General features: G+C 32.8%; 1 protein-coding gene across 14 annotated transcripts in view; it reads right to left on the reverse strand.

Moving 5' to 3' along the window:
- The window catches only part of LOC115219128 (protein PFC0760c), a 328,821-nt gene that overhangs the window by 4,435 nt on the left and 297,295 nt on the right, over positions 1-27,091 (reverse strand). For 11 of the 14 annotated variants that reach the window (XM_036508956.1, XM_036508957.1, XM_036508958.1 and 8 more), the window contains 6 exons: positions 14,422-14,463; positions 6,014-6,213; positions 4,247-4,290; positions 2,851-2,918; positions 1,895-1,987; positions 127-233 (listed from right to left, as the gene is read on the reverse strand). In XM_036508956.1, the coding sequence (XP_036364849.1) occupies positions 127-233; positions 1,895-1,987; positions 2,851-2,918; positions 4,247-4,290; positions 6,014-6,213; positions 14,422-14,463 (554 nt within the window). The remainder of the gene's footprint in view (positions 1-126; positions 234-1,894; positions 1,988-2,850; positions 2,919-4,246; positions 4,291-6,013; positions 6,214-14,421; positions 14,464-27,091) is intronic. The other 3 variants (XM_029789209.2, XM_029789212.2, XM_029789214.2) reach the window with 1 other exon arrangement.

Raw genomic sequence — 27,091 nt, forward strand, 5'->3', positions numbered from 1 at the left:
ATTGGCACCAGAAAGATATCCACTCAACAGTACCTTGTAGATTTGTGTCTTTGAGATAAGAAGACAATGTTATTACTAGCTTCAGTTGATCTAAAAATGTCATCCAGAACAATTTAATATACTCACTTTTCTAGTTTATCTTCAGCTTGTTGTCGGATGGCAGCCAGTTTTTGTTCTGCTCGGGTGATTTTCTGTTGGTAGTCTTGGACGCATTTCTTTAAAATTTCTTCATTCTGAATAAAAATAGATGGATTAATAAGCATTAAATACTGGAACAATTTTATTGAAATAATTCATATTCATGGAATCTTTATGCCTCCTCAGAACTATCCAAAAATATTATTACCTCTGCCTTAGCAAAGGCAGAGGTATTGTTTTCAGTCATATTTGTTTGTTTGTCCATGGACAAAATATCTCAAGAACTGCTGGATGGATTTGGATGAAACTTTCAGGGATGTTTGGCCTCGTGACTGGCACAAACTGATTATATTTTGGAATTGATGCGGTACCGGAGAAGGATTCCGGATTATCTTTCCGCTTTTTTAAACTTAATTTTTGAGAACTGTTGGGTTCATTTTTAGTATTCTCATTTGTGAGAGCAGTCGAGTTTATTTCATCATCATCATCATCGTTTAACGTCTGCTTTCTATGCTAGCATGGGTTGGACGAATGACTGAGAGCTGGCGAACCAGATGGCTGCACCAGGCTCCAATCTTGATCTGGCAGTGTTTCTACAGCTGGATGCCCTTCCTAACACCAACCACTTCGAGAGTGTAGTGGGTACTTTTACGTGCCAGTCAGGCGGTACTGGCAATGACCTCGCTCAAATCTTTTACACATTCCACCGGCACAGGTGCCAGTAAGGCGATGCTGGTAACGATCACGCTTTTACGTGCTACCGGCACGGAGGCCAGATAGCCGCTCTGGCAACGATCACGCTATGATGGTAATTTTACAAATCATCTCTGGCTAATCGTTGCCTTTCATCCTTTCAGGGTCAATAAAATAAGTACCAGCTGAGCACTAGGGTTGATGTAACTGACTTACTCACTCCTTGAAATTGCTGGCCCTCTGTTAAAATTTGAATTATTATTATCATTTAGGCAGCAAGCTGGCAGAATCAGTTAGTATGCTGGACAAAATGCTTAGTGGCATTTCTTCCAGCTCTTTATGTTCTGAGTTCAAATTCTGCTGAGGTCAACTTTCCCTTTCATCCTGTCAGGTTACGGTAACTGACTAGGCAGCACTCCCACAAATTTTGGACCCTGTGCCTATAGTAGAAAGGACGACTGCGGCTGCTGCTACTGCTACTACTACAGTATCAGAAAAATGCCTTGTAGTATTTGTTCTGGTCCTTTACATTCTGAGTTTAAACACCACTGCTGCTGCTACTACTACAGCTTTATTTGTCATATGACATAACTTTGGAAGTATACTTTTGCCACCATATCAAGAAATATGGCATACATACAATAATTACAATTTACCTTTTATCAAATTTCTTGGTGCTTATACAAAATGATGACATGAATACTAATTTTCTTAAGAAAAATATTTATTACCTTAATATAAAATTAAATAAAACAAATTCTTCATTTGTATAACTCTTCCCATGACTACTCTATCATTTATACTCTCTTCTCCTCTTCCTCTCTCTCTGATTCTTCCCTTCTTATTGTATGTGTAATGTTCCATTATTCATTGCCTGCAACCAGGCCTAGAATGTGCACTCATTCTGTACCTCATAAGTTACTTTCTTTTTCTCTCTATACAATGGAAAGCTTGATTGGAGAAATCAACCATGCAACCATTCTTTACTTTGGCTATTATGTTTTTTAATGACTGAAAAGAAAAACAAAGAAAAAAAAACAGTTGCTAAAAAAAAGTTTCTTACTTTCTTAAAACCTTCTACAACATTTTTTGTTTTCTCGTAACGTCGATGAAGATCTGAGAATGCCGTTTCCACAGACTGTAAATCTTCAAGGGCCTGAAGAAATATAAAGAAAAAACAACATCAAATGTGATATTATACACACACACACACACACACAAATCTTGAAGACACTTCAGGAAAGCTAAAAATACGTGAAAAGCTGACAAAATATAATAATGATGTAGAGGTTTCCCACTGGTTTGTAACACTGAAATATAGCCAGGCCTTCTAAGGAATTCTTTCTTAAGCAGGAAAGGTGCAAGTGTGGCTGTGTGGTAAGAAGTTTGCTTCCCAACCACACGGATTCTGGGTTCAGTCCCACTGTGTGGCACCTTGGGCAAGTGTCTTTTACTGTAGCCTTGGGTCGACTAAAGACTTGTGAGTGGATTTGGTAGACAGAAATTGAAAGAAGCCCATCGTGTATGTGTGTGTGCCTTTGTGCTTGTCCCCTCATCGCCACTTGACAACTGGTGTTGGTGTCTTTTACCTCCTTGTAACTTAGTGGTCCAGCAAAAAGGACTGATAAAATAAGTAACTAGGCTTAAAACAGTCATTTATGGGGTTGATTTGTTCAGCTAAAACTGTTCAATGCAGTGCCCAGCATGGGTGCAATCAAAAGACTGAAACAAGTGAAAAATGAGAGATAAGTAAAAATGTTCATTAATAGGTTAAGTATAATCTAGTAAAGTCCAGCAGCGATGATAATATCAAGAGAAACTAACTTCGGCATCTTACTGAAGCCCACTCGAAATAGAGAAGAAAATAGACATTATAAGACAAAAGAATAAAAAAAAGGTAAAAACTAGAGTAAAATAGAAATGATAATGTAGTCTAATTCAGAAATAAAAGGTAAAAACAAAATAATATAAAACAACTTACAAACTTACAACACTGAGAATAAATAGTAATAAACTTACTTGATCACGTTCCCGTATTAGAGTTTCCATTGATTCCTGGGAGGCACTTTTCGACTTTTCTTTTTCAGCTGGATGAATGAAAGGAATATGTTTAGTGTGTGTGATGTATATATATATAGAGAGAGGGAGAGGGAGAGAAAGAGAGAGAGAGAGATTTCAAAATGATGTAAACATAAATGACGAATTTGCTGATGAAATCAGAATAATAATGAAACATGTACAGAGTTGTCTCTCACATTTACTGAAAAATAATGAAAAAGATATCTTTTTTCTCATTGCCTATTTACTTTTAGTTATCTTTTTAATGTTGGAAGCATTAAAAGCCAGTTGCAAATAAATATATGGTGAGGAGAAAGAAAAAAAAAATATTAGTTAATTTGTTGGTCCAGGAAAATAGAATTGTTTTAAAAGAAAATAGTGACAGTCAGTTGTTAATTGTTTTTTTTTAATCATATTTTTATTTCTGTTTAACATTTTTCAAACTCTATGCATTAAAAGCATAGAGTTTAAACACTAACTTAACTACTGTTTCTTATATAGATAGCATCTTTGCATAATTTCATTTTTAATAATTGAGAAATTTTAAAGCAGATGAGAAACTTCTAAATGGTATTTTTTACTCTTGGTAGGTCCATCATTATCAGCATCATCGTATAAAGTCCATTTTCCATGCTGGCATGGGTCGGTCAGTTTGATGAGAGCTGGTAAGGCTAGGGGCTGCACTAAGCTCCGTTGTCTGTTCTGGTATGATTTCTAGGGCTGGATGCCCATCCTAATAACACACAACCTTACAGAGTGTACTGGGTGCTTTTTACGTGGCACCATCACTGGTATCAATTCTGCTGTGGTGTACACAACTTCTTGAGTACAACAAGGTGTAAGATATCTTGGTCCTTAGTCATCTCCTTTGTAAGGCTGTCTTGAGATCAGCTTTCAGTACTTTGTCCCATGTCTTTCTGGGTCTCTCTCTTCCAGAAATTCAGTCCACAGAAGTGACTGGCACTTCTGTACGCAAACTGTCTACATCAATATGACCAAATTAGCAGTGTCTTCTCTCTTGTACACCGCATCTAATTCCTCTTATGTCCAACTTTTCTCTCAATACATAAGTGTTCTGTTGCACATGTACACTGACATTGCACATCCAGCAGAGCATACTAGCTTCATTCCTCTCTAGCCTTCACATATCTTCTGCATTCAAGGTCCACATCTCACTATCATGTAGCATTGCTGTTTGTAATGCAGCTTAAGGCCATTTCAACTTTTACTGAAACAATCTTAATTCCTTATTTCCATGAAATCTTTCAGGAAGTATACTTTCTTCCAGGAAATTAAACTACTTAAAAAAACTGAGAAGAAAAAGGGAGAGAGCATTTTTAAGCATTTTTAGATTTACCTTGTAACTGTGAAATTGTTTTTTCAAATTCTGCCACAATCAGCCTGAAATAAAATAATAAATATTGTTCTATCATATACAACGAAGAGACAAAACAATTAACAAGAAAACATATGCTAACCGTATTCTACAACAACTATTTAATGATAATGTAATATATAGCAACTTTAACGAATATTGCAACACACATGCCGGTGAGAGACTGCATCTTGGTAATTTGTTCAAGTTCATAGTTTCAGCCAAACAAATCTATATTGATAAAAATCAATTGTTTCAAAAGCCTAGTCTCAACACAGGTGAATTTTCCTCTTAAGTTAAAAAAAAAGATCTTGTAAATTTGATTTAAAGGCAATTTATTGCTTCAATATCAGAGATCTGTTTTAACAAAAGAAGTACAATTACCTAACAATTTAGTATTTATAATTCTAAATTTGGCCTAACTTAGTCACACTAAAAGAATAAACTGTTTTGTTTTTGCATTGAAATTAATTTTGACCTTGAGTAAAATATTTGGTACTTTTCATTAATTTATTGATAAACTAAACTAGAGTCTGAAGTATAACTAAAAGGTCTTAGATGAAACTAAGATGGACTTTTCAACCAACTGAAATCTCATGCTATTCTTCAAGTAATAATGAGATTTTAATTTAGATATGAATTCAAAACATTAGACATCAAACTACAAAGGTTTATCTCTTATTCAATTGAGGTGATTAAAACATCGCACACTTTGATTAAACAAGGCATGTTACTATTTTGATAAGGCTTTGATAATTTAAAGAACATAATCTTAATGAAAACAACAATTATTTACACAAAAATAAAATTTCTTCCAGAAGTATTTCTATATGAGCAAAATAGTTTTCAACTACCTACAAACTGACCTTACTAGTAATGGTACTGCATCATTTGATAGTTACTAGATGTAAAAGAATTAAATGAAGATATTGATGACTCTGTGAAAGATGTGTAAGGTTAACATACAAATTTATCTAACCTGCTCTGTGATGGAAAAAAATGGTTATCAAATTTTTGAAAATAGCACTTAGAGATTTAAAGGTTGAAATGCTAAAGTTGTGAATTGATTAAGAACAGAGGAGTTGATAAATTCAAATGAATGTCTCTAGGCAAAGAACATCACTTTATTTTCTTCACCCAAGCTAGTTGAAAATGCGTCCCAATCATATCAGAAGTTCAGTGGTCAACGTTAGGAAAGTCATTCAACAATTAAAAGAAATTAGTAGAGTAAAATAAAAATAACACTCAGCCACAAAACCCCACCCAAAATATTTGAAAAAGTACAGCTATCAAAACCCAGTTATCTTTATATATAAAAGTAAGGTTGTGTGCTGTCTGTCTCCTACGATTTAGATTCCTAACTACTCCCACATTTTGTGGTGCAGTTTAACCAAAACCGGGTATCTTATAGTCGTGATTCATATCGAGCCCTTCGGGTATTAGCGTGCGTCTACGATGAGTCTATGATTTTAAAAATAATTTACCATCAATTTTTCCCATTTTTAATGCATTTTTGGCATATATAAGGGAAGTAACTCTCTAAAAATGTATTATTAAATCTCAGAACGTAAAAAGCTACAGTAACACCCCTCCTTTGTGGTTAGCCATATTGAGATGGCTATTATACTTTACATCTTTAAAAATGCTTATATAGTTATTTCCCTTACAAACCCGAGCAACGCCGGGCGATACTGCTAGTATTTTATAAGAACAAAAATGAAGTTAATATTTAAACTATGACTAACTGACCTCATATCTTCATTGGATTGTTTCAAGTTCCGACATTGGTCATCGAGTAACATAATTCTCTTTTCATGGTCAGTGATACGACGCTCCTTCTCTGCCAGCTTCTTGCTCCAATCCTTCTCCTTTTGGAGTAGCCGCGTCTGAAATTCCAGCTCTTGTTCCTGCTTCATTTTGTTCCACTCTGATTGGGAATATTTCAGAACCTGTTTCCACATTTGTGGAAGAGAGAATAAGAGGTAAATTTTAGTATATAAAAGATATTTATCTTTATACCAGGCTCACATGACAAAGCTAAATAACAATTGTATAACAATAAAAGAATCCTTTACCATCTAAAATTGAAATGCTTAAATTCAAAGAGCTAAAACAAAATCTTAGATTTCCCTTGCATTTAATTTTTGATATTTCACAAATGGGATTTCTTGGAACTTTACACATTTCCATGAATTGCTGAGAGAAACGATTTACAGCAGTTGAGCAAGTGTAGTACTGATTAATGTTCTCAGCCTGGAAATAAGTGCAATGCAATATTTGTGGGAAAAACTGGGTAGTTTAGTGATTCAAATTCCATATATCTATCAAACGAAAACAAAATAAACCAAACATATAATGAGTAAAAGAGGGCAATAAGGAGGTTTCATAGGAAAGATTTTGTATGTAATATATATTAACATTATATATATATATATAATGTTAATATATTAACTTATAATACTATAACGCAAACAAAGAATGACAAAATAACTAATCAATTTAGACAAATTGCACTGATATTTGTCAGAGTTTGCATTTAATTTTCATAATTGCTGAAAGAGCTTTTGGGAGGAAGATGCTTTTCTCTTGTGTTATGTTACTGAAATTAAAATATCAACTTGTTGATGGTGGATGTTTATCTGGTATCAACTTTTCCAGCAACATTTTTCCCAGTGAGTCAATGATGATGCCTCTGGGTGGTCACCTGACCTATTAGAAATATCAGTTGATTGTTTTAAGTAAGGATACACTGTGTAATGTTGTCGGAGATATGACCCTAAAAGGAGTGGTGGCTATACCTAGAAATCCTTTCATCATAAGCCTGCTTGATCAGGGTTGTTCTAAGGCTGAACAACATTGTTTTCTGATCAAATTTTACATAAAAGAGTTTATGTATACTTATAAGTATACTAACAAAGAAGCATACTCCACTCCTTCTTAATTAAAAGAAGAGGAAATAAGACAATGTTGTTCAATATACATTAAGATGGAAAGGACATGGGTGGAATGCTTTTTATCATAGGTCTGTTTGATTAAACTTGGGGCTAAACAACAATCACAGAAATGTCAAAAATAGCCCAACAGAATATTCTGTGATTTAGGAGTACCACCTTACATTAACTCAAGTACAACTCATTTATTATTCAACTAATGGTACTTTGCGAGTCAAAGATCGATTCAAACCTGACTGTAATATTAGTGGAGTAATTTTGTGGATCATTCTGCTACAAAGTATGAGGGAGGCCTCTTGTAGCACATCTGGATTACAACTTTAAACATTGTCCAACACTGTCTATTAGACAAAATTTACCAGATGATTCTCTCATGGAATTAAAACAAAGATGTCTTTTCATATATATATATATGTGTGTAAATAATTCAATTAGAGGTTATGTTGGCCTCATGAAGGGAAGCTGTCATCCAAAGAAATATTGGTTCAATACCTAATATTTTTTTTGGGGGGGGGGGGGATAAATATCCATAAAATAATAGGTTTATAATCATGGAAATGAAGAATAAGAAACCGGAGAAATTGAAGTTAATAAGGGTTTATTATTGGCAAAAAAACCCAAAAAAACTGATCATTATGCCTTACAGCTGTTTCAATTAAGCCCAGTGAAGTTAAATAAATGCTAAAATCATATTTCTGAGCATAATCTCTTCAGAAGGAGAAAAAAAAACCCCATAGGTGTATACTTTGTGTTAGTTTGCAGAATCATCACGGCAGACTCTGCCTTGATGATTCTACAAACCTCCAAAAAATCTAAGAGTATATATATTTTTTCTCCCTCTGAAGAGATTGCGCTCAGAAATATAATTGTAACTTTTATTTAAGTTCACTGAGTTTAATTGAAGCAGCTGTAAGGAATAACGATGGATTTTTTGGCCAATAATAAACTCTTATTAACTATAATATCTCTATTTTCTTATTCTTCATATAAATATATTTCATCTATCTATCTCTCTCTCTCTCTCTCTCTCTCTCTCTCTATATATATATATATATATTTATATATATATAATCTCTATATTTATATATATATATATATATATAGCTATATATATATATATGTATGTATATATGTGTGTGTGTATATATATATTCTTTTACTTGTTTCAGTCATTTGCCTGTGGCCATGCTGGAGCATTGCCTGAGTACATATTCAGTCGGTTCTTTTGTTGAACCACTAAGTTATGGGAATGTAAACATACCATCATCAGTTGTAAGCTACTTACAGCCAATCCTGTTAAATCTTGTGTTCCTGCTGTAAAGCTTTACTTCTACATATGCCAGCTTAATTTAATTCGTCCTTAGTCGAAAGACACCTGTTGTTTTTTTTCCCCGTTCTTGTTTTCACATACATTTGCTGCTTCCTTCCAAGGAATCTAATGCCCTTAGCTTATTTTTTTCCCTTGGGGCTGGCCAGATTGGAGCAATCTCGAGTATAACCAAAGATAATTGCAAAGATAATCTGGAACTCGACTGAGGATAGAAAACTGAATGACCCGTCTTTGTTTTCTTTGTATCGTCTGTCTGGATGTTTTGCATTCTTGTCCCATTTTTATATTTTTTATATATAAAATATAGCAGTGTACGTACACTTTGGTCTCTCTCTCTCTCTCTCTCACACACACACACACACATATATATATATATATATAATATATATATATATGCAAAGAGACACATACGCAAAATTGTAGGATTTAAACATATTCAGCCGTTCCTTTTCTTCTCTAGGCTCTTCTTCTCATTTACATATGTTTTTTCTTCACTCTGATGAAGCTCCATGTTCCCGATCGGTTTTATTACCAGATATGATGAATATTATTTTTAGCATATCAATGGCAATACTAAATAACACTGGAAGCAGAAACAGCTGTTAGATGGGATACAGTCTATTTGTATTGAATTAAAAAAATAATAATTGATGCCAGTCAATTGCTGTTGATCAATACTTCTCCATTTTTTGTTTACTTTAAATTTGATTCCTGATAAACTCGTGTTTATCCTTGTCATTGCCTGTAATCTATGAGCATAATATGCTTGCGTATGTATGTCCAGGGTTAACATAGGTAATTATACCGGTAGTATAATTCATACTTTCATGCCTTAGACGGTTATTCCAACCTATAACTCTGCTAACCGTTACACATGTATATACACACACATACATATATATATATATATACACATATTAATGTAAAATTGTTTTACTTATAAACTTGTTTTTATTGAACAAGAAAAACAAAACAAATTTATAATACATACATATATATAAAAAAGATAATTCATGTCAAAGAACAAAAATAAAATAAAACAAATTTTTATATATTTTTAGATAAATTTATATGATGATGTAAATAGTTAGTTCAGTGAAGGTTTGAAGCAGAAATATTAAACTGCCCTGACACCAGGTGCAAACCCCAACCAGAAGCTTATATATTAATGATTAAATAAGATGAGAGTAAAATTTTAAGTTTGGTGTGAATGACAAAGTAACAGCAAATGTTAAAATATGGGGAGGGGGAAAGCAAGAGCGTATGTGAGATTGTGACTGAAATTTCATCTAAAGTGGCTCACCAGATCTGATAAGCAGTTCATGGCAAATCTTAAGCCAGTCACTCTCAACACATGTGTTTTGAGTTTTTTTTTTTTTCAGTAAAGATTGTCTACTGTTTTTGATTTACCTTAAAAGCCACACACACACACACACACACCAGTAAATCTATTCAAATACAAGTTACCAGACTGCAAACATATATTTGTTATGTTGTTTACCAAGGGTTTTAACAAAAAAAATGCCAATACAGTTATCTGACCTTCTAATCTGTGTCCAAATAAAACCTTGGAACAGGTATGGTTAGAGCACTCTTGATATCGAAAAGGAATTTTATTCCATTTATGAGAATTATTTTACACACAGGCACATTTTAATCTCTGGAAGAAATCAACTGTTTCAGAACAGGAGATGAATTTTGCCAGATTTTAAAAATCACCCAAGACATATTGTATGTCAAGAGGTAATATTTATCTTCATTTAAATGTGACTGTTCTATTAGAACAAACTATACAGTGGTAGATATCATGAAAGAAACTCAAATATTGGCTTTTGGTACAAAATGCACTCTTAAGTCAATGCAAGGGTTTTTGTTTCTCATTTCACTACCACTGCTTGGTTTTTCTACATTTCCATGACTCAGCAGTTTGGTAACAGACTAACAGAATAAGTATCAGTCTTAAAAAAAAAAAGAACAAAAAAAAATGTTATTTGACTAAAAGCCTAGAAGGTGGTGCCCCAGTATGGCTGCAGTCCAATGACTGAAACAATAAAGGATAAAAGAAAAAATATATATCCATAAAAATGTGTGTGTGTATAATCATAAACAAACATAGAGCAAATTGATGGAGTATGGAGGAGAGGCCCATTTCATTGCCTGGATAAGTGAATAAATGAATATGATCAGATGATGCACTCTAGAAGGTTTCAATAGCATCACAGAGATAAAATAAAGATAAAAATCATTATAGACAATAGAAATTAGACCAGTCATAAAGCAGCTAACTGAAGTATAACTGAAGTATAACTAGACAAGGTATAAATAATATAACCAAAAGTTTGTCTAACAAAAACAATTGGTAATCAAAATAAAAAAGCCATTCCAGACATTTAAATAGGAGAGGCAAAACAAAAAAGAAAAACAGAAATGGCATATATTTCTGCTGTTGTTGTTGTTGGTATAATTAGTATCATTTTCTTATACAGCAAATGTCCTCAGCAAACAAACTCTGTCTCCGGATTTATATACGTTTCCAAACTGTTTTACATTTGTGAAAGACATGAACAGTAATATGTGGATTCATGCCAATGTTGAGCAATCACAATCATCATTGTATCATTGTTCAATAAAATATAACAGCAATGTATAATGAACATAGTAATAACTCTCTCTGTTCAATATAAAATACTGCCTTCTTTATATTGGCATCATAGCCAATGCTATCATCTAGAATACTCTCTATAACTGTTTTTGATATGAGGTTATCCTCCTCTACAAAGCTATCCAGATAAGTGCATCAAATATGAATGAAATAATATAATCTGATTTCTTTCTATGAGTCATTTGCTTCTCAACTCAATGTTATCCACTTCACAAACAAGTATGAATGTATGCACTTGGTAAACAAGGCACAGTAACTAAGATGTTAGAGATTCTAGTGCTGTGTTTCTCAACCATTTTTTGCTTATTGATTTCTATTTTACTTGGATGTGCCCTCACAGCTATTCAATGTTTTAAAAATCCCATTATATTTTCATAATTAAATAATATTAGGAATCCTATAAAAAATTAAAATATTTTGTGTATTGTAGAGGTATAACCAATTTATTGTACCTACATTTTAGAAACTAAATCTCATATGCACCCCAGTTGAGAAGCACTGTACAAGTGCATCACTAAGATTTCACATAATATTCTCCCCAGATTTGTTCCGTAGAGGTAATAACTTTCATGAAGTATGCAGGGATACATATATTTCAATTCTATTGTTAATACCTTTAAAATTATGATTTCAAAACAAGATGTTTCACTTATGATTATTATGCCAATGGCTGTTGGTTTTATAAGAAAATATTTACAAGAAAATATTAAAGAAAGAAATATGAGCAATAGCTCCTGGTAATTCTAAATCATATTTTCGAAGATATTCTTTTTTATTTACTAAATCTTGTCAGAAATGAAAATCTAATCTCAATATTGAATGACATAGCTAACAGGATGCATATATGGAAAAATTAGAGCAAGTTATAACAACATACTTGTTCTTGATTTATAGTAGTTGCTAAGAGCATCTAATTTATTATTAACAACTAATCGAAATAATTTTCTCAGTATTATAAATATTATAGAGTTATCAAATGGAAATAAAAAGATGATTACTGTGGTGCAACTATATAAGTGTGAAAAGATAGCATTAGAGCAATGTGCATTTTTTGTGTCTTGCCCTGTAAAGAATGATGTCCAGTTGCAGTTTGGGTTCATTGTGATATATATATAAATATATATTAGTTGGCAACTAGTTAGTCATCAGCTGGTAGATGTAGCTGCAATATAAACCTGAATCCTGATGGGCTGGCAAAATAAAACAGTGAATCAACTTCAATAGCCATGCAGTACGCTTAAAGTGCAATAAAAAAAAAATTATATATTATATATAAAGCATGCTCAAAATGTTATACTTGGCTTAAGAACAAGAACTGTAGTGTTGGTGTTGTGATTCAAGGGCTTCAAAGGGTTTAGAAAAACTCTTCTGTGAATTGCAATAATCAAGTTAAAACATGATCAAGATTGATTTGGCTGATTATTTGCTTGGGTGATAAATTTTATGTGGTGTTTGTAAGTATTAATCTTTGTGTGGAAAGAAAAAAATAGCTTATAATAGTTATATAAAGAAAAGGGAGTTGCTGAAGGATAGATAGCCAGCAGTGAAATATAACTAAACAGATATGTATCATATATAGAACTGATTAAAGGCATAGCGTTTACCCTTAAATCAACATGCAGGATAAGGCCTAGTGCAGGGATATGTATTCTGTTGCACATGTGCTCAGGAGTAAAGTAGGATACAACAATATTTAGGTGGTATGCATTATACATTACTGTTCCATAATGTAATAACATGTGAATATGCTCAAAATCACCAACAACATAAGAACATCAACACACCTGTCCAGATTATAACAAATACTGACCTTATCTGTTCAGAAGGGGCTTCAAAAACTACAGTCACTAGCTCTTCTCATTGGAATAAAAAAAATTAAAAAAACCTTTCTCTTCTTTTGTGAATTACTTGTTGTTATTAAAAATTCCAAAAGGACTCTGATGACATAGTAAAACTGCAGAATAGCCTGAATGCAATATACAAATGAGCTGATGAAAGTAACATGGAGTTCAAAGATGAAAAGTTTAAAACACTCCACTATCGATTCACAAAGAAACTACAATCGGAAAACACAGAACCAAGGGGTGGTTCAATTCCACAGTCGCAGTCAGTGCATGACCTGGGAATCCACATGAGTAATGATGCAACATTCCATGTGCATATTACCAAGATGGCAACACAGCAGGAAAGTAGCTGGATGGATTCTGAGATCATTCAGAACCAGGAGAAAGGATACAATGCTACTCCCATGGAAAACTTTTGGTCACCAATGTGTGTTAATTAAACTGGTGGCAGAAGTTGAGGCAATCCAGCATCACTACACAAAGATTGACTTGGTGAAACAGATAAGCTACTGAGAAAGGCTACAGGAACAAAAACTCTACTGCCAGAAAGAAGGTGTGAAAAATATGGAGCGATATACATATGGAGGCTCATAGGTCTAGCTTCCAACTTTGGAATTGAAAGCTATACCAACTACTGAACTGGATAGCACTGCATAGTACTAAAGATTACAATTTCTCCATCTAGAATAAGGACTCAGTACTGTTACAGCTTGGGTTTCAAAGGTCCATAACTATTTAACATTTTGCCGAACAACTTCAGAAATTTGCGAGGTGTAGATGTTGAGGTCTTCAAAGAGCATCTGGATAAATTTTTATTTGAGATACCAGATGAACTGACATCATGGCAAGAGGCACAAAGAAAAGTAGCTCAATTCAACTTGCTACTTCACCAGAAACTATACAGAAAAGAAACCCAAACACACTGTAAGGTGGTGCTCCAGCATGGCCTCAATCTCTGGCTGAAACCAGTAAAAGAAAAGATAAAAGATAAACTAGGTATAAATAATGAGGCATTGTAGTACCTGAAAGAGGCTGGCTTTAGTTGGAGGGCCAAATGCAAAATAAACAAATCAATCTTCAAACAGATTTTGGATTTTGCTTTTGGGTTTACTTAAGTAAACATTTCCTGTCATAGGAATGAGATTTGAAGAGAAAAACTGAGTTTAGAATTTAGTAATTTAAAGAGGAGCACTTGTTTGTAAGCCAAATATATATACATATATATATACTTTCAAGAAATAAAATTAAAAGACAAAAACATAAGATAGATTTCAAATAAAATAAAAGAAGTAGGGTAGGTTATCCACAAAGGATGCCAACAATGTGGATCTAATAGTATTAGAAGATGGGCAGCAGTGTGTTGAAGTTACCTGAGATGCATCTGAGCTGGACGGTTGCTGCTTGCCTGAATCCTAGAGTGAGAAAGCCCAGGTGAAAAAAAATAACAAGTTACAAACATTGACATATAGTTTCAGATTAAGTGATTTTACAATAGTAAAGCAGGTTTGTGCATCTGTACATAGAGATACATTCGTAAGGACGGACGTTGAGTTGATGTGCTGGTTGGCTCAAATAGACAGACAGAAGCTGGATTGCTGACAGGCTGACAAAAAATGGGGGTAAGAACATTAAAAGTAATTAGGTTGATTTATGTGTCTATGTGTAAAGTGATCAGTGCTAGTATCTGAAACAAAGATAAGACAAAAGTATAAAAGGCATATTCTAATAAACAAGATTTTATCATTTGGTGCACTAATGTCAATGAAACCTTTAGGATAATGATATAACTTAACACTGGATATTTAGCTCAAAAGTTAACGTATCAAAAGCAAACATGTATCCTTGCAAATTTATTAGCATCAGGCATTAAAATCAGGTACAATACCTCAAGTTGGAAAATATACAGGGGTGGGGGGAAACTGGATCTTTTTACAATTTCAAGCAGTCAGTTCACTATTCTAACCCTTCTAGCACAAATATGCAATTTAGGATATCCACTAATGTACTAGTCTGATTTATAACTGCATTATATAGCAGCTGATCTGTGCTATTGATTAGGAAAAAAAGCCAAGTATATCTCTGAGGAGCGGTCAACAAATTATGAAATGGTCTTCCAGGAAACTCCCTCTGTCTTTTACTGTACATAATAGCATAAAAAGAATGTGTTTACATAATTAGTTCACCCACAGTAAAGCTTTGTAATATTCAAACTTAATTAAATTCTTTTTCAATTGTAATTTTGTAAAGGAATCTTCAATTCAACTTTTAACATGAATAAATTTTGTTAAAAATAATTTATAAATATATATAAAACCAAAAGTTGTACATTATAGATAGATGAATAACTAAAATAAAGTTTCAGTTACAGATGAAAATGTTGCATCACACACATCTTGGTTCTAAATGCATGGGCATGAGATAATTATAGATTAAGAATTAAAATGTTACTGTCTTTCTTTTAATTATTACCACATATCAGACCTGGATTTATATTTCCTACTTTATCTAAAAAAATTAAATTTTCCAGCTTCAAAGAGATTTACATATGGCAGGTGAAATAACCAGGCACAGAAAAGAACTATGACACACCAGCACTTTTTTCCATGGTCAAGCCATAAATAATAAAGAACTGCTTTTAACTATAATGAATAAAATGTATCAAAATACTGCATATGAGCACATTTTTTCCCATCTTATACAGTTTTTATAGCTGAACAATATTTAGAAAATAAGGGTTTTCTTTGGAATATTTTTCATAATATTTTTTCTTTTAATTTTTGTTATTGACATAAAATAAACAACAAAATACACTCAACAAAGCGATTGCATAAGTCAGGGGTGGGGAAACTTTTTAGTGTGGCAGGCAAAAAAAAGGTCCACAGGCAGATCACAAATTCTAACTCCCATATCTAAGTAAATTTTGTACATATCTAGGTATAATTTGATATACATTAATAAAGATAAGTTCAAAACATTAAATTAATACGTAACATCTTCATTAACGCTGCTACTAAATTTAAGACGTTTATATTACATATGAGGCGTTCTATATTTTTCAGCTAGAGTGTAGTTGGGGCTCAAGGGGGTGGTACAAACCAAGTAATATGTGTTTTATGGTGAAAACAATATTTCCATTCAAATGGTAATTACTGGATGATTTTCAAGTTGAGTCTAAGTATTTTAAGTTGTAGTGGAAACGTGACCTATGTCGCAAATAGGCATATGAATATTGTATAAATTTCATAACTGAAAATTTACTATATTTTGTACATATGAGTATACCAGTCTGCGGGTGCAATAAAATGGGGTTGCAGGTGCAATTGCACCTGTGGGCAGGGGTTTCCCCCACACACTGCATTATAATTATATAATATAACATTGTATTTATGGAAAAGTTAAATATTTATGTGTGGAAGAACAGTGATGCAGTTTCAGACAAAATTTTATATCTCAGTTGACAAATATTAAAGGAATTTTGTGAGTGAAAATATCTCCGAATTATTAAATAATTTTATGGAGAATTCCTAAGGTTTATATAAATTAAAAATTGCTCATATGTAGCTAGAAGAGAAATTCTAATTCACAAGTGAAAGTTCATTTCATTCAGTCATACATACATTTGTACATACATATATACCCCCCCCCCCAAAAAAAAAACAACAACAAACAAACCATTATATGCTACACAAAAGAAGTTCAACATAATTTTTCACAAGTACTATATAAAGAAATGCAAGAAAATTTATCTTACTGAATGTCTTCGTGAAAAGACGATTCATCTGGTAAATTCTTTAGAACATTTGTAAAATTTTCATTATAACAATTTTAGTAAATGCAAATAAAATCCATGCAAGAACAATGTAAATTGATTGGTTAATGTGGAAAGTAAGAGAATCAACAACGCCCAGCATAAGAAATATTTTGCAATGGCTGAATTGTTGAAAATGTTGAAACAAAAAAAGGCAAAAAACAAGGAACTTTAAAGGAAATTATATGCTATGAAAAAATTTGTGAATATTGCTATGCAGACACAAACTTTTCAATGGTTTTGCAATGATAAAGGAATAATAACAATAATAATAATATTAATATATATGTTTAAATGAAACATTAAGAATCTCTCAGAAACCAAGATTACTATGTCACCACTTGTAACAATAACAACAACTGCTATTGTTGAAATTGGAATAATCTGTTATATCAAAAAGTAAAATAATTAAATTGATGAAGTATTAGATCACTGAGGCTTGGAGTTATTAGTTTATATTCCATTGCATTCAGTTATGGTCTCTTGGTAAAAACAATTTTATTTGTTTTACTTCTCATCTATTCATTTAATATATGGGTATTAGCCTAATCAAATCTGAAATGCAAGTAATGTTTTCATCACCTAATTATTTATAGCTATTTTAAAAAATATTTCCAGCTAAACACCTCATTTGAAAAGCAAGAAGTAACATGACTATTACAATGTTTCCTAATAAAATGAAACTAAGCAATGTATAAAAACAAATGAAGAAAGATTAAAATCATGAAGAAATGCCAAACAAAATGAATATTGACAGAAATAAGGAATTTAACAACCCAGACCTATATAATTTTACAAAAGAATAAATTTTATATAGTTAAATGGAAAGAAACCAAAACAAAAAAAGCAGTTACTGTTACCACCACTACCACACCCATTACTATTTTATCAGCTCTGAATAAATTTAACCGAGGAATTATAGACAGAAACAGAGCTGGTTTAATATTTAAAAAATTGTAAAAATTACTTTTTGCTGAGCGATTCAACTAAATTTTATCCAACAAAACTCAGGCAATAAAGACCACACACACACAGAGACGAATTTACTATTTCTCACCAGGCTTCATCATCATAAGCATAGTAGGTAGAGTATGGTATTGCTGAAAAAGAATTCTCCAATGGAATTATATTAATGATGACCTGAATAAGCCAAAGCGAACCACTTGTGAAAGGGATATTTAATTTCTTAAGGCCTTCCAAGCAAAATCTTTAATGTTGCTTTGCATCTATTCCTGCCTCTATATGATTGCTCACCATATTACAAATAACAACCAAATTTCTCCTTTCATCTTAAATAAATTGCATTCGAATAGAATGCATTTGATCATTTATAGACCTTCTCAATCAGGGCTGACTTAGCACTGAACAACAACAGTTTTATACTAACTACTTCAATTTAAAAACAATTTGTTGGTGAAGGCAAAGGTGGTGTTGTTGAATTTGTCTGCTTTATGATCAGATGACACAAATTCAGCAGCAAGGCTGCCTGGTAATGCACTTTCCCCATCTCTCATTGACGAGTTTTTTTCCCTCAATGATTATTATGTCATGATAAATGAAAACAAACTTTTGACTGAGGCAAAATATATATTGACAAGGCTCCCAAGAAACAAGGGACTTTAAACAAGAAGGAACTCTCTAGCAGTTACTGGACCCCTTCCTCTCAATGACTGTACAAATTTGAACAGAAAAACTGCAACTTTCAGGATGAACACAATAGCTTGTAAACAAACTTTCTGGAGCCAAAGTTAAGCTAGCAATAATAATGATAATAACAACTGATACATTGGTGAACAGAAAAGCCGCACTCTTTGAACAAGAAAACCAGGAAACTGTATCAATAATTGCTGAGTCTTTAGGTACATTGAGTAATAAGTGGGTTGGAAGAGATAGGCATAAAACTGAAAATAGAACATGTCCAGAAAACAGATTACTTAGCAGTGCAAAGAATCTCAGCAAAGTCCTCGAGGCTTGAAAAAAAAAAAAACATACTACCTTAGTACACAGGAAGTGAACAGCTAGTACATTAACAACACTTCAAGTAAGAAGCTGAGTATGTCAGGTAATAATAATAATAATAATAAAAATTAGTCCTGGGCAAACTTACTTAACTGACTAAAAAATAGTAACAGAATAAAATCAAATAAAAATATAAATCCAGGTAGAACTTAATTATATACTGTAGGGTTGACTGCACATTCTTTTCAGATGTGCAGTCAACCCTACTGAATATAATTACATTCTGCTTATATATTCTAAATATATAAACAATCTTAGTAACCCAATAAGAACTGAATTATTGGAGGTTTAATATGCTTTGCTATCAGAATGATACAAATTAAATTTTAAGAAAATGCAAGGCCAAGAGCTTGCTAGTAAGAAAAAATGAAGTTTGTAAAAGTAGTTACAGTTCATCAAATACTACAGAACAATGATGCAATATATCAAAAATTTTTTGTGGTTTATTTATAAATGTACTTATATCAATATGTTTAAACATTTTAAAAGCAGAAGTTGAGTTGTATTCTTGGTTGTGCAAAAACCAGCATCACTAATCAATTTTAATTAGAAAGTGACAAATTTGGGGATAGGGGTATAATTGATTAAATCAACCCTAAATATCTGACTGGAACCTATTTTACAAAGCTCAGACAGATGGATGACTTAGTCAGTCGGACAGCATTTGAATAAAAAAACATGGAAGGATATAAAGTAAGTAAATCTGCAAAGTGTTTCCTCTAATGCTATACCAATTCTGCAATTATCACTTTTAAGATGAAAGTAATGAACCCAAAACTAGAAACTAGTATCACTTTTGGTGGGCCAAGAGTTATGCAGCAAGATTAAAATTCATTTAAAAACAAAACTTTATATTCATATAAAATAAGTGATACTTATATTTTGATGATCCAATTCTTCAACCAACTGAACTAGCTACTTACTGTATAACAGTCCAGGTGGCTATGTGCTCCAGAGACACATACTCTTAACCCCTTTGATACCAACCTGCCTAATACTGCACCCGGTTCTGTTTTAAAGTGATCTAAATTAAAACTTTGCAACAAAATTTCATATTAATTTTTGTCCTAAACACCAATTTAATATACGACGGGCTTCTTTCAGTTTCCGTCTACCAAATGTTGAAAATATTATTTTATTTATTTTACTACTTTCATTATTTTCAAAATTAACTGAAGACAGCAAATTTTAAGAGAAATATGGTAACAAAAGGATTAATGTGATCCTTAGGCAAAATCAGTCTGACTGTGAGCAACAAAGCTCATCCCTTGAATTACAGGTAAAGTCCATCCAACAGGTTTCCACATAGGTTCAGTCTATCCAAATTTATTTACATGGCTCGGACTGACCTGAGGCCATGGCAAAGATACCAAGCAATGGGATTGAACTATAGACATCATGATTACAAAGTGAACTTTTCTAACAGGTCAATCATGGTACTATGTAGAGGTTTAGCTTATGTCACTGAGTGATGGCAAATATTGTTTGTCACATTAAGGTAGATATATTTGGTGTTATTTTACCTCTTAAAAAGAAAAAAAGGAAAGAAGGCATATTGGATACCCTCATTTGTCTGATAAACAACAACGGCAACAACTGTTGGTAACGTAGACCTCTATAGTATCTGTTTTTGTTGATGTTAAACCAACGATGGTTAGATGACACAACTCCAGTGATTTTGCTTATGTTATGGACAATATCATTAATGAGGACTGGTAGGTAAATTGTTCAAGTATCAGTTATTAATAATGCTATAACTTCTCAACAGTGTAAAGCAGTGATTCTCAACCTGGGTTCATATAAGATTTTTGGGGGTTCAAGCAAGCAAAATAGGGGATTTTAGGGGTCCATGAAAAAATGTTGTATTAGATGTATTTATTGCGGAAAACAATTAGGTTTCTTTCTTTCATGTTTTATATAGCTCAACATATTCCTGGCCTTTGTAACATGTTCTCTAAGAGAGTTCTATTGCAAATATACACAAGTGAGTGGGTGAAAAACAAAATTGTGAAAGAAGTATCAATAAAACTAGTTTTTAAACACTGAATGTCTACAAGGATCCACTAGAGTAAAACAGTAACCAAAGAGGTCCATAGGCTAAAAGATGGTTGAGAGCCGTTAGTCTAAAGAATAATTCAGAAAGGAAGAAAGACTGAGAAAAAGAGAGATAAAAGGAAATTAAGGATCGGAGAAAGAGCAAAAAAGATTATTTAACCTAGACAAAAGCTTTGTTCAAATTTAGAAACAATTAGAATAAAAATAAAACCTGATGTGTGCATAAAACTGATTTTTTGAAAAAGAAATCCAAAGTAATTCTACAGTGGAAGAAAAAACAAAACAGAGAGTATTAGGGAGAAGGGGTATGACAAGTAATAACAGAGAGATGTTTTGACAACTACTTGGTGATATAGAAAGGAGAAAAATGAATGAACAAACATGAGAGAGAGAGAATGGTGGAAACCAGAATGGAAGCTGTTTATTAAGAAATAACAATCCTAAAAATTAAGAAATCTATACATGTACATTAGGCAGGAAAAACTATGTAACATTTAAAGTAGATGTTTACCCACCAAAAGGAAGGGAATAAGAAAGATTTCTGCTGAATAAGGATGAAATCCAAAGTGGTGCCTGGTAATGGTAATAGTCATAATGGTGGTGAGAGGGGGAGGGGACAACAACAACATCAATGGAAAGCAACTTAATTCAAACTATAGAAACTAAATATTATAAGCTAACTTTTGAAGTAGGAGTGGGATAATGACTCGGAGTTAAATAACTGGCATGTTCCAGTTGAAAGAATGTATGTAAATATATGTATGTTTGTAGTCACACACATGTACGCACACACACACACACACACTCATATCATGCATAGTAAGGCATATTTGACAACAAGCAGCTCTGATGTTTGGGTTTAGTAAAACGAGTTATTTAACAGTTTATATCACTCACAGATGCACACCTATAAAAAAGTGAGTACAAGCTTAACTTACAATTTAGAGATCAATCCAGGAACCAACAGTTAATGGAACCAATCCATTGAAAGAATCTATATTGTTATACAGTACATAGCAAAGAGGAGAGAAGAGATACAGAAAAATAGTGGGACTGAAGGGGAGAAAAAAAAAATTGACAAGTCACATGACCAATCACATGATCATTCTATTCATTGAGAAAGGGAAAAAAATTTGCATAACTTAGGGAATGTGTCTCATTTCCAACTGAGAGAGAGAGAGCGAGAAAGAGAGAGAGAGGGGGAGAGCAAGAGAGAAAGAGAGAGAAGAAAATAGAAAGCAGATATTTATTCTGTTTGGCAAGTTTTGTACCATTAACTACTTGATATATACATTAACATTAGACCAGCACATAACGTAACTGTGTTATATATTAAAGAAGCTGGCGAAACATGATCTTTGCAATCATAAAGTGTGTGGTTAATTTAAAACAATAAAGGGAGAAAAGGTAGAGAAATATATATAAGAGAGAGAGAGAGAGAGAGAAAGAAAGAAAGAAAGACTGCAACAATATATTTAAGAAGGAGAATAGTCAAAAGCTTTGAGGTTCTACAGAAAGGTAACTATCAAACAATGAAATCAATCCTTGCTGTGATGGAAGCTGATATTTTCAGAGATTTTCAGATGGTTTTGTTTGGTCTTTATTTACAGACTAAAGAGAGAGATTGTGTATATGTGTGTGTGTGTTGGGGTGGGGGTGTTGTGAGAAGATGGGAAAGAGAAAGAGAAAAAAGTCTGTGAACAGAAAAAAAAGAAGAGAAGGATAAAGAGAAGTAGAGATTCTATACAAAGGGGGAAAAGAAAAGAACAAGGAAAGGGGAGAGAGAAGTTGAGAAAGAAGCAATCAGAAATGAATAGGTGAGGTTGAAAAGAAACCCGAAAAATAAATAAAAATAAAAGGATTAACAGAAAGAAACCGACCCCACCTATATGCTTCAGAATGGTGTTAGAGCTATTTACTAAAACAAAAGACCAACTGAAAGTGAAGTCATGAAAGATGTTTGGGGTTTCAAAGTTGTGTTATGCTACTGTCAAATAAGAAGCTAAACCTTAATTTATACTAGATGAGTTGAATGAATTGAACTCAGAATGTTAGTAGTACTTATACTGTCTCAACTATTTTCAACAGCGTCCTTGCTAAAACAATAATTTGAATTTCGATCAAAAGTAGACTCTTTTAAGGATAAAAGAATATTTGATTGAACTGAACCAATATATCAATTTTTTTTTATTGTTAATGTGGTGTCAAGAGAGATGAAAGAGATTGCTTTAACACAGAAAAGTGATACACTAAACTTAAATGCAAGAATAAACTGAGGTATAATAATAAAAAAAAAAACATCCACATTAAAGAACTGTTATGGCCATTTAAAAACAAAATTTCCAACACATACTAGCAGTCTGGTCACTGACATGATTCCACTGCAATTCTTTCTAAGTTGCAGTGGAATTGTGAGTAGACTTTGCTGTGGAGATTTAATAAGACAGAAACATATCCAAAATTATTGCTGTACTTACTAAAGACCAGGCTCATCCATCAGCTCATGTCTTTGTTTAAACAATTTAAATTCTCTTCCTTACTAAGGATTTGTTGTTAACACTAATGATTCTTCCTCATATAAATGTAATTTTAAAAATTAAAATTTCTTTCTGGTTAACAACATTAACTGTATTATCCCACACTTATTTGTATAATGTACATGTAAGGAGTATTCCAGTGGAGAGATTTCAATTTGAACCAAGAATCAGGGATGTTGAAGGTATGATATGACAGGAAAGGGAACAAACAAAATAATAATAATAATAAAAATCTAGTTACAAGACTCAACTGATAAATGAATTTCTTTAGCTTAGACAAGGGGTATAATGGATGTAAAGGTTCTTTAAGTTAATATTGGAAAGTTAATCATAATAAAGGGTAAACAAAGAAGATTGAGAAACAATAAATAGGCAAGATAAGCTTGAAAGCATTGGACTTCACTGAAGGGATAACACAGAATTAAGACAAAGTAAGATGCTATATTGCAAATCTGTTGAACACTGTATATTAACACTAATGACAATTAAAGAATTCTTTACAATGTCCATTTTGAGGCAGATGGTTATTGCTTTTGTTTTATTGTCTGTGAAGTGAAAATATAGAATGTCTTTTGTATGAACAGAGGATTATAATAATAATGATGATGATAGTGATGATAGCCATTGTCATCATTTGATGTCTGTTTTTTGTCATGCTGGCATAAAATGTGTCACAGAACCTCACCATCTGGCTCTGGCAGTAACAGGGGAAACTGCTAGAGTCTGTTACAGAGTATATCATGTTATCATTTGGAGAGGAGGAGAGAGTAGTCAATTCAGCTGGCCTCGGGCATTCAACTGGTACACATTTTACCAGTCCTCTACAGATGGAAGGTGAAGTTAATCTTAGCAAGTTTGAACTGAAAATGTAAAGACATAAAATGCTATTAAGCATTTTGTCTAGCATGCTAACAATTCTGCCAGCTTGCTGCCTTTATAATAATAATAATAATAATAATAATAATAATAATAATAATAATAATAATAATAATAATAATACATGTTGCTGCTCATGTATTTTAATTTAACTTAAAAAAAAAAAAAAAAAAAAAAAAAAATGAACGAACTACTGAGTTTGGTTTAATGGCCTACCAATATACACTATGAGTTTCTTTGCCCTAGGAGTCGGGAAGCCACTCGGCAAGAAATGGAAGAAAATTTGAAAGAAGAAAAAAAAAAAATAATAATAATAAACCTTTCTATAATAGGTGCAAGGTTGATCATGTCAAGCCCAGTGCTTGACTGGTGCTTATTTTATCAACTCCGAAAAGATGAAAGGCAAAGTCAACCTTGGTGGAATTTGAACTCAGAACATAATGATGGAAGAAATGCTGCTAAGCATTTCATCTGACATGCTAATGATTCTACCAACTTACCACCATAATAATAATAATAATAATGGTTTCAAATTTTGGCACAAGACCAGAAACTTCTGGGGAAGGGGTAAATCAATTACATCGGCTCCAGCGTTGTTCAACTGGTCCCTATTTCATCAACCCCGAAAGAATGAAAGACAAAACTGACCTCAGCAGAATTTGAACTCAGAATGTAGAGACATTAAATGCTACTAAGCATTTTGTCTGGCATGTTAACGATTCTGCTATTTTGCTGCCTTATAATTATTATTAATGATAACAATGATTTACTTTATTTGCCACCAGGCATCAAATGAAGGGGACAATAATAATAATGATAATGGTTTCAAATTTTGCCACAAGGGAAGAAATTTTGGGGGAGGGGATAAGTTGATTACATCAACCCCAGTGTTTCACTGGTACTTCATTTATTGACCCAGAAAGGATGAAAAGCAAAGTTGACCATGACAGAATTTGGAAATAATAATAATGATGACAAGGTTAAAAGTTTTGGAAGATGAGTTAATCAATTAATCAACCCCTAGTACTTAATTTTATTGAAGCCAGATAGATAAAAGGTGAAGCTGACCTGGATAGGAGTTGAACTCAGAATGAGAATAAATGCCATAAGGCATTTTGTTTCATGCTATGGAAGGTTTAGCAGCAAATGCTTACCAAGTGTAAGTAAGTGTAATCTTATAGATCAGGAACTGAAAATAAGTCACATTACTTTCCTCATAGTCTTTAAATTAACATGAAAAGAAACTAAACAAATGAGACTAAATGAAACCAAAGTGCCAGTGCTGAAGTGCAAGCAAAGATAGGTAATTACTGCTTCTTGTAGTGTGTAATTCTACATACGGAATATGTTAAAGATATTCTGTAAGAGAAATGACTTGTTATGCTTTGCTTAAGAAATTTATTATTACTTGGGATATCCATCACTGTGTCAGCAGCAAAGTTAAATTAGAGATGTTACTTAAGACCGAAAATTGTTGACTTTATGGAAGGATTAACTGTGTGTGTAATAAGAAAAAAAAGGTGAGACAGGATGGTGTTAGATTTAAAGAGAAGGGGGGAGAAAAAGGATAAGGGGATAGGAGGGAGGCATGGATAGGAAGGAGAGGAGGATAGGAGGGAGAGGAAAATAGGAAAGGAGGGGGACGGGAGAATAAGAGGAAGAGGAGGAAGAAATGGGAAAGAGAGAGGAGGGCAATTGAGAATTGATTTGTTTCTTTGAAACTTAACAATTCAGATGAATCTTAAAAACTAAAACATTTTAAAGACCTTGCAGCAAAAACGTACCTTGTTAATTAGTGTTAAGTGCTAACTCAATTAGCAATATTTTAGCTACACTTCACAAGTAAAGAGAAGGAAGTATTTAGTTGATAAAAATGCATCATGTTCATATAGTTTAACCCTTTAGCATTTAAACTGGCCATATCCAGCCCATATTCTACTAGTTTTATGTTCATACCAGCCAGATCTAGCCTCTCGCACCTGCCATACAATGTTACTGTAAAAATAAATAATTACATCACTGAAATCTCAAAGCTACAAGATAATGCATGATTAATTAAAAACTGTGTAATTGAATAAGCATTACATTCAGCAGAGTAATCTGAATGCTAAATGGTTAAATGTTTCTTTTGCAATATTTTTGGCTCCAAGTTTGATTCTACTGCTTGACACCCTGAATAAGTGTCTTCTATCATAGCTTTAGGTCAATCCATTACTTAGTTTAACATCACTATCTGACCCTTAAGTGCCTTTAGCAGAGTCCACTTTGTTGCAAGCATTTGCATCCATATTAAGCTGGTCTCTAGCCTGAAAAGAACCTGATATGCTGTTTTCTACCACACCAACCCACAAGTCATGATCCCCATCCCCATTAGTCACACAGGTCCTGCAAAAATGTCATGGATGCTTCTCTTCCTTGTAGTCCTAGTAAGCTGATAGAAACCCTAAGAAAGCATTTCAAACAATAGTTTTAAACTATCAGAAGTCAATATAGTATGCGCTGATTCACTGGTTAATGTACACTTGAAAGTGACTGCTGATGAAAACCAAAATAGAGTCCTGATTCAATGATACCTTGAGGATTCACAACTCAAATTATAATTCCTCACACTCCATACAAATATTACAAGAAAACCTTTAAAAAAACAACATTACAATGAAAATTTTCCTACAACAAAATAAGATTCTTGAACTACATAACAAAGCAAAAATAAAGAAAAAAAACAGTCAGTAGGTAGGTGAAAAT

The sequence above is a fragment of the Octopus sinensis genome, linkage group LG14, assembly GCF_006345805.1.
Source record: "Octopus sinensis linkage group LG14, ASM634580v1, whole genome shotgun sequence".
Taxonomy (NCBI): Eukaryota; Metazoa; Mollusca; class Cephalopoda; order Octopoda; family Octopodidae; genus Octopus; species Octopus sinensis.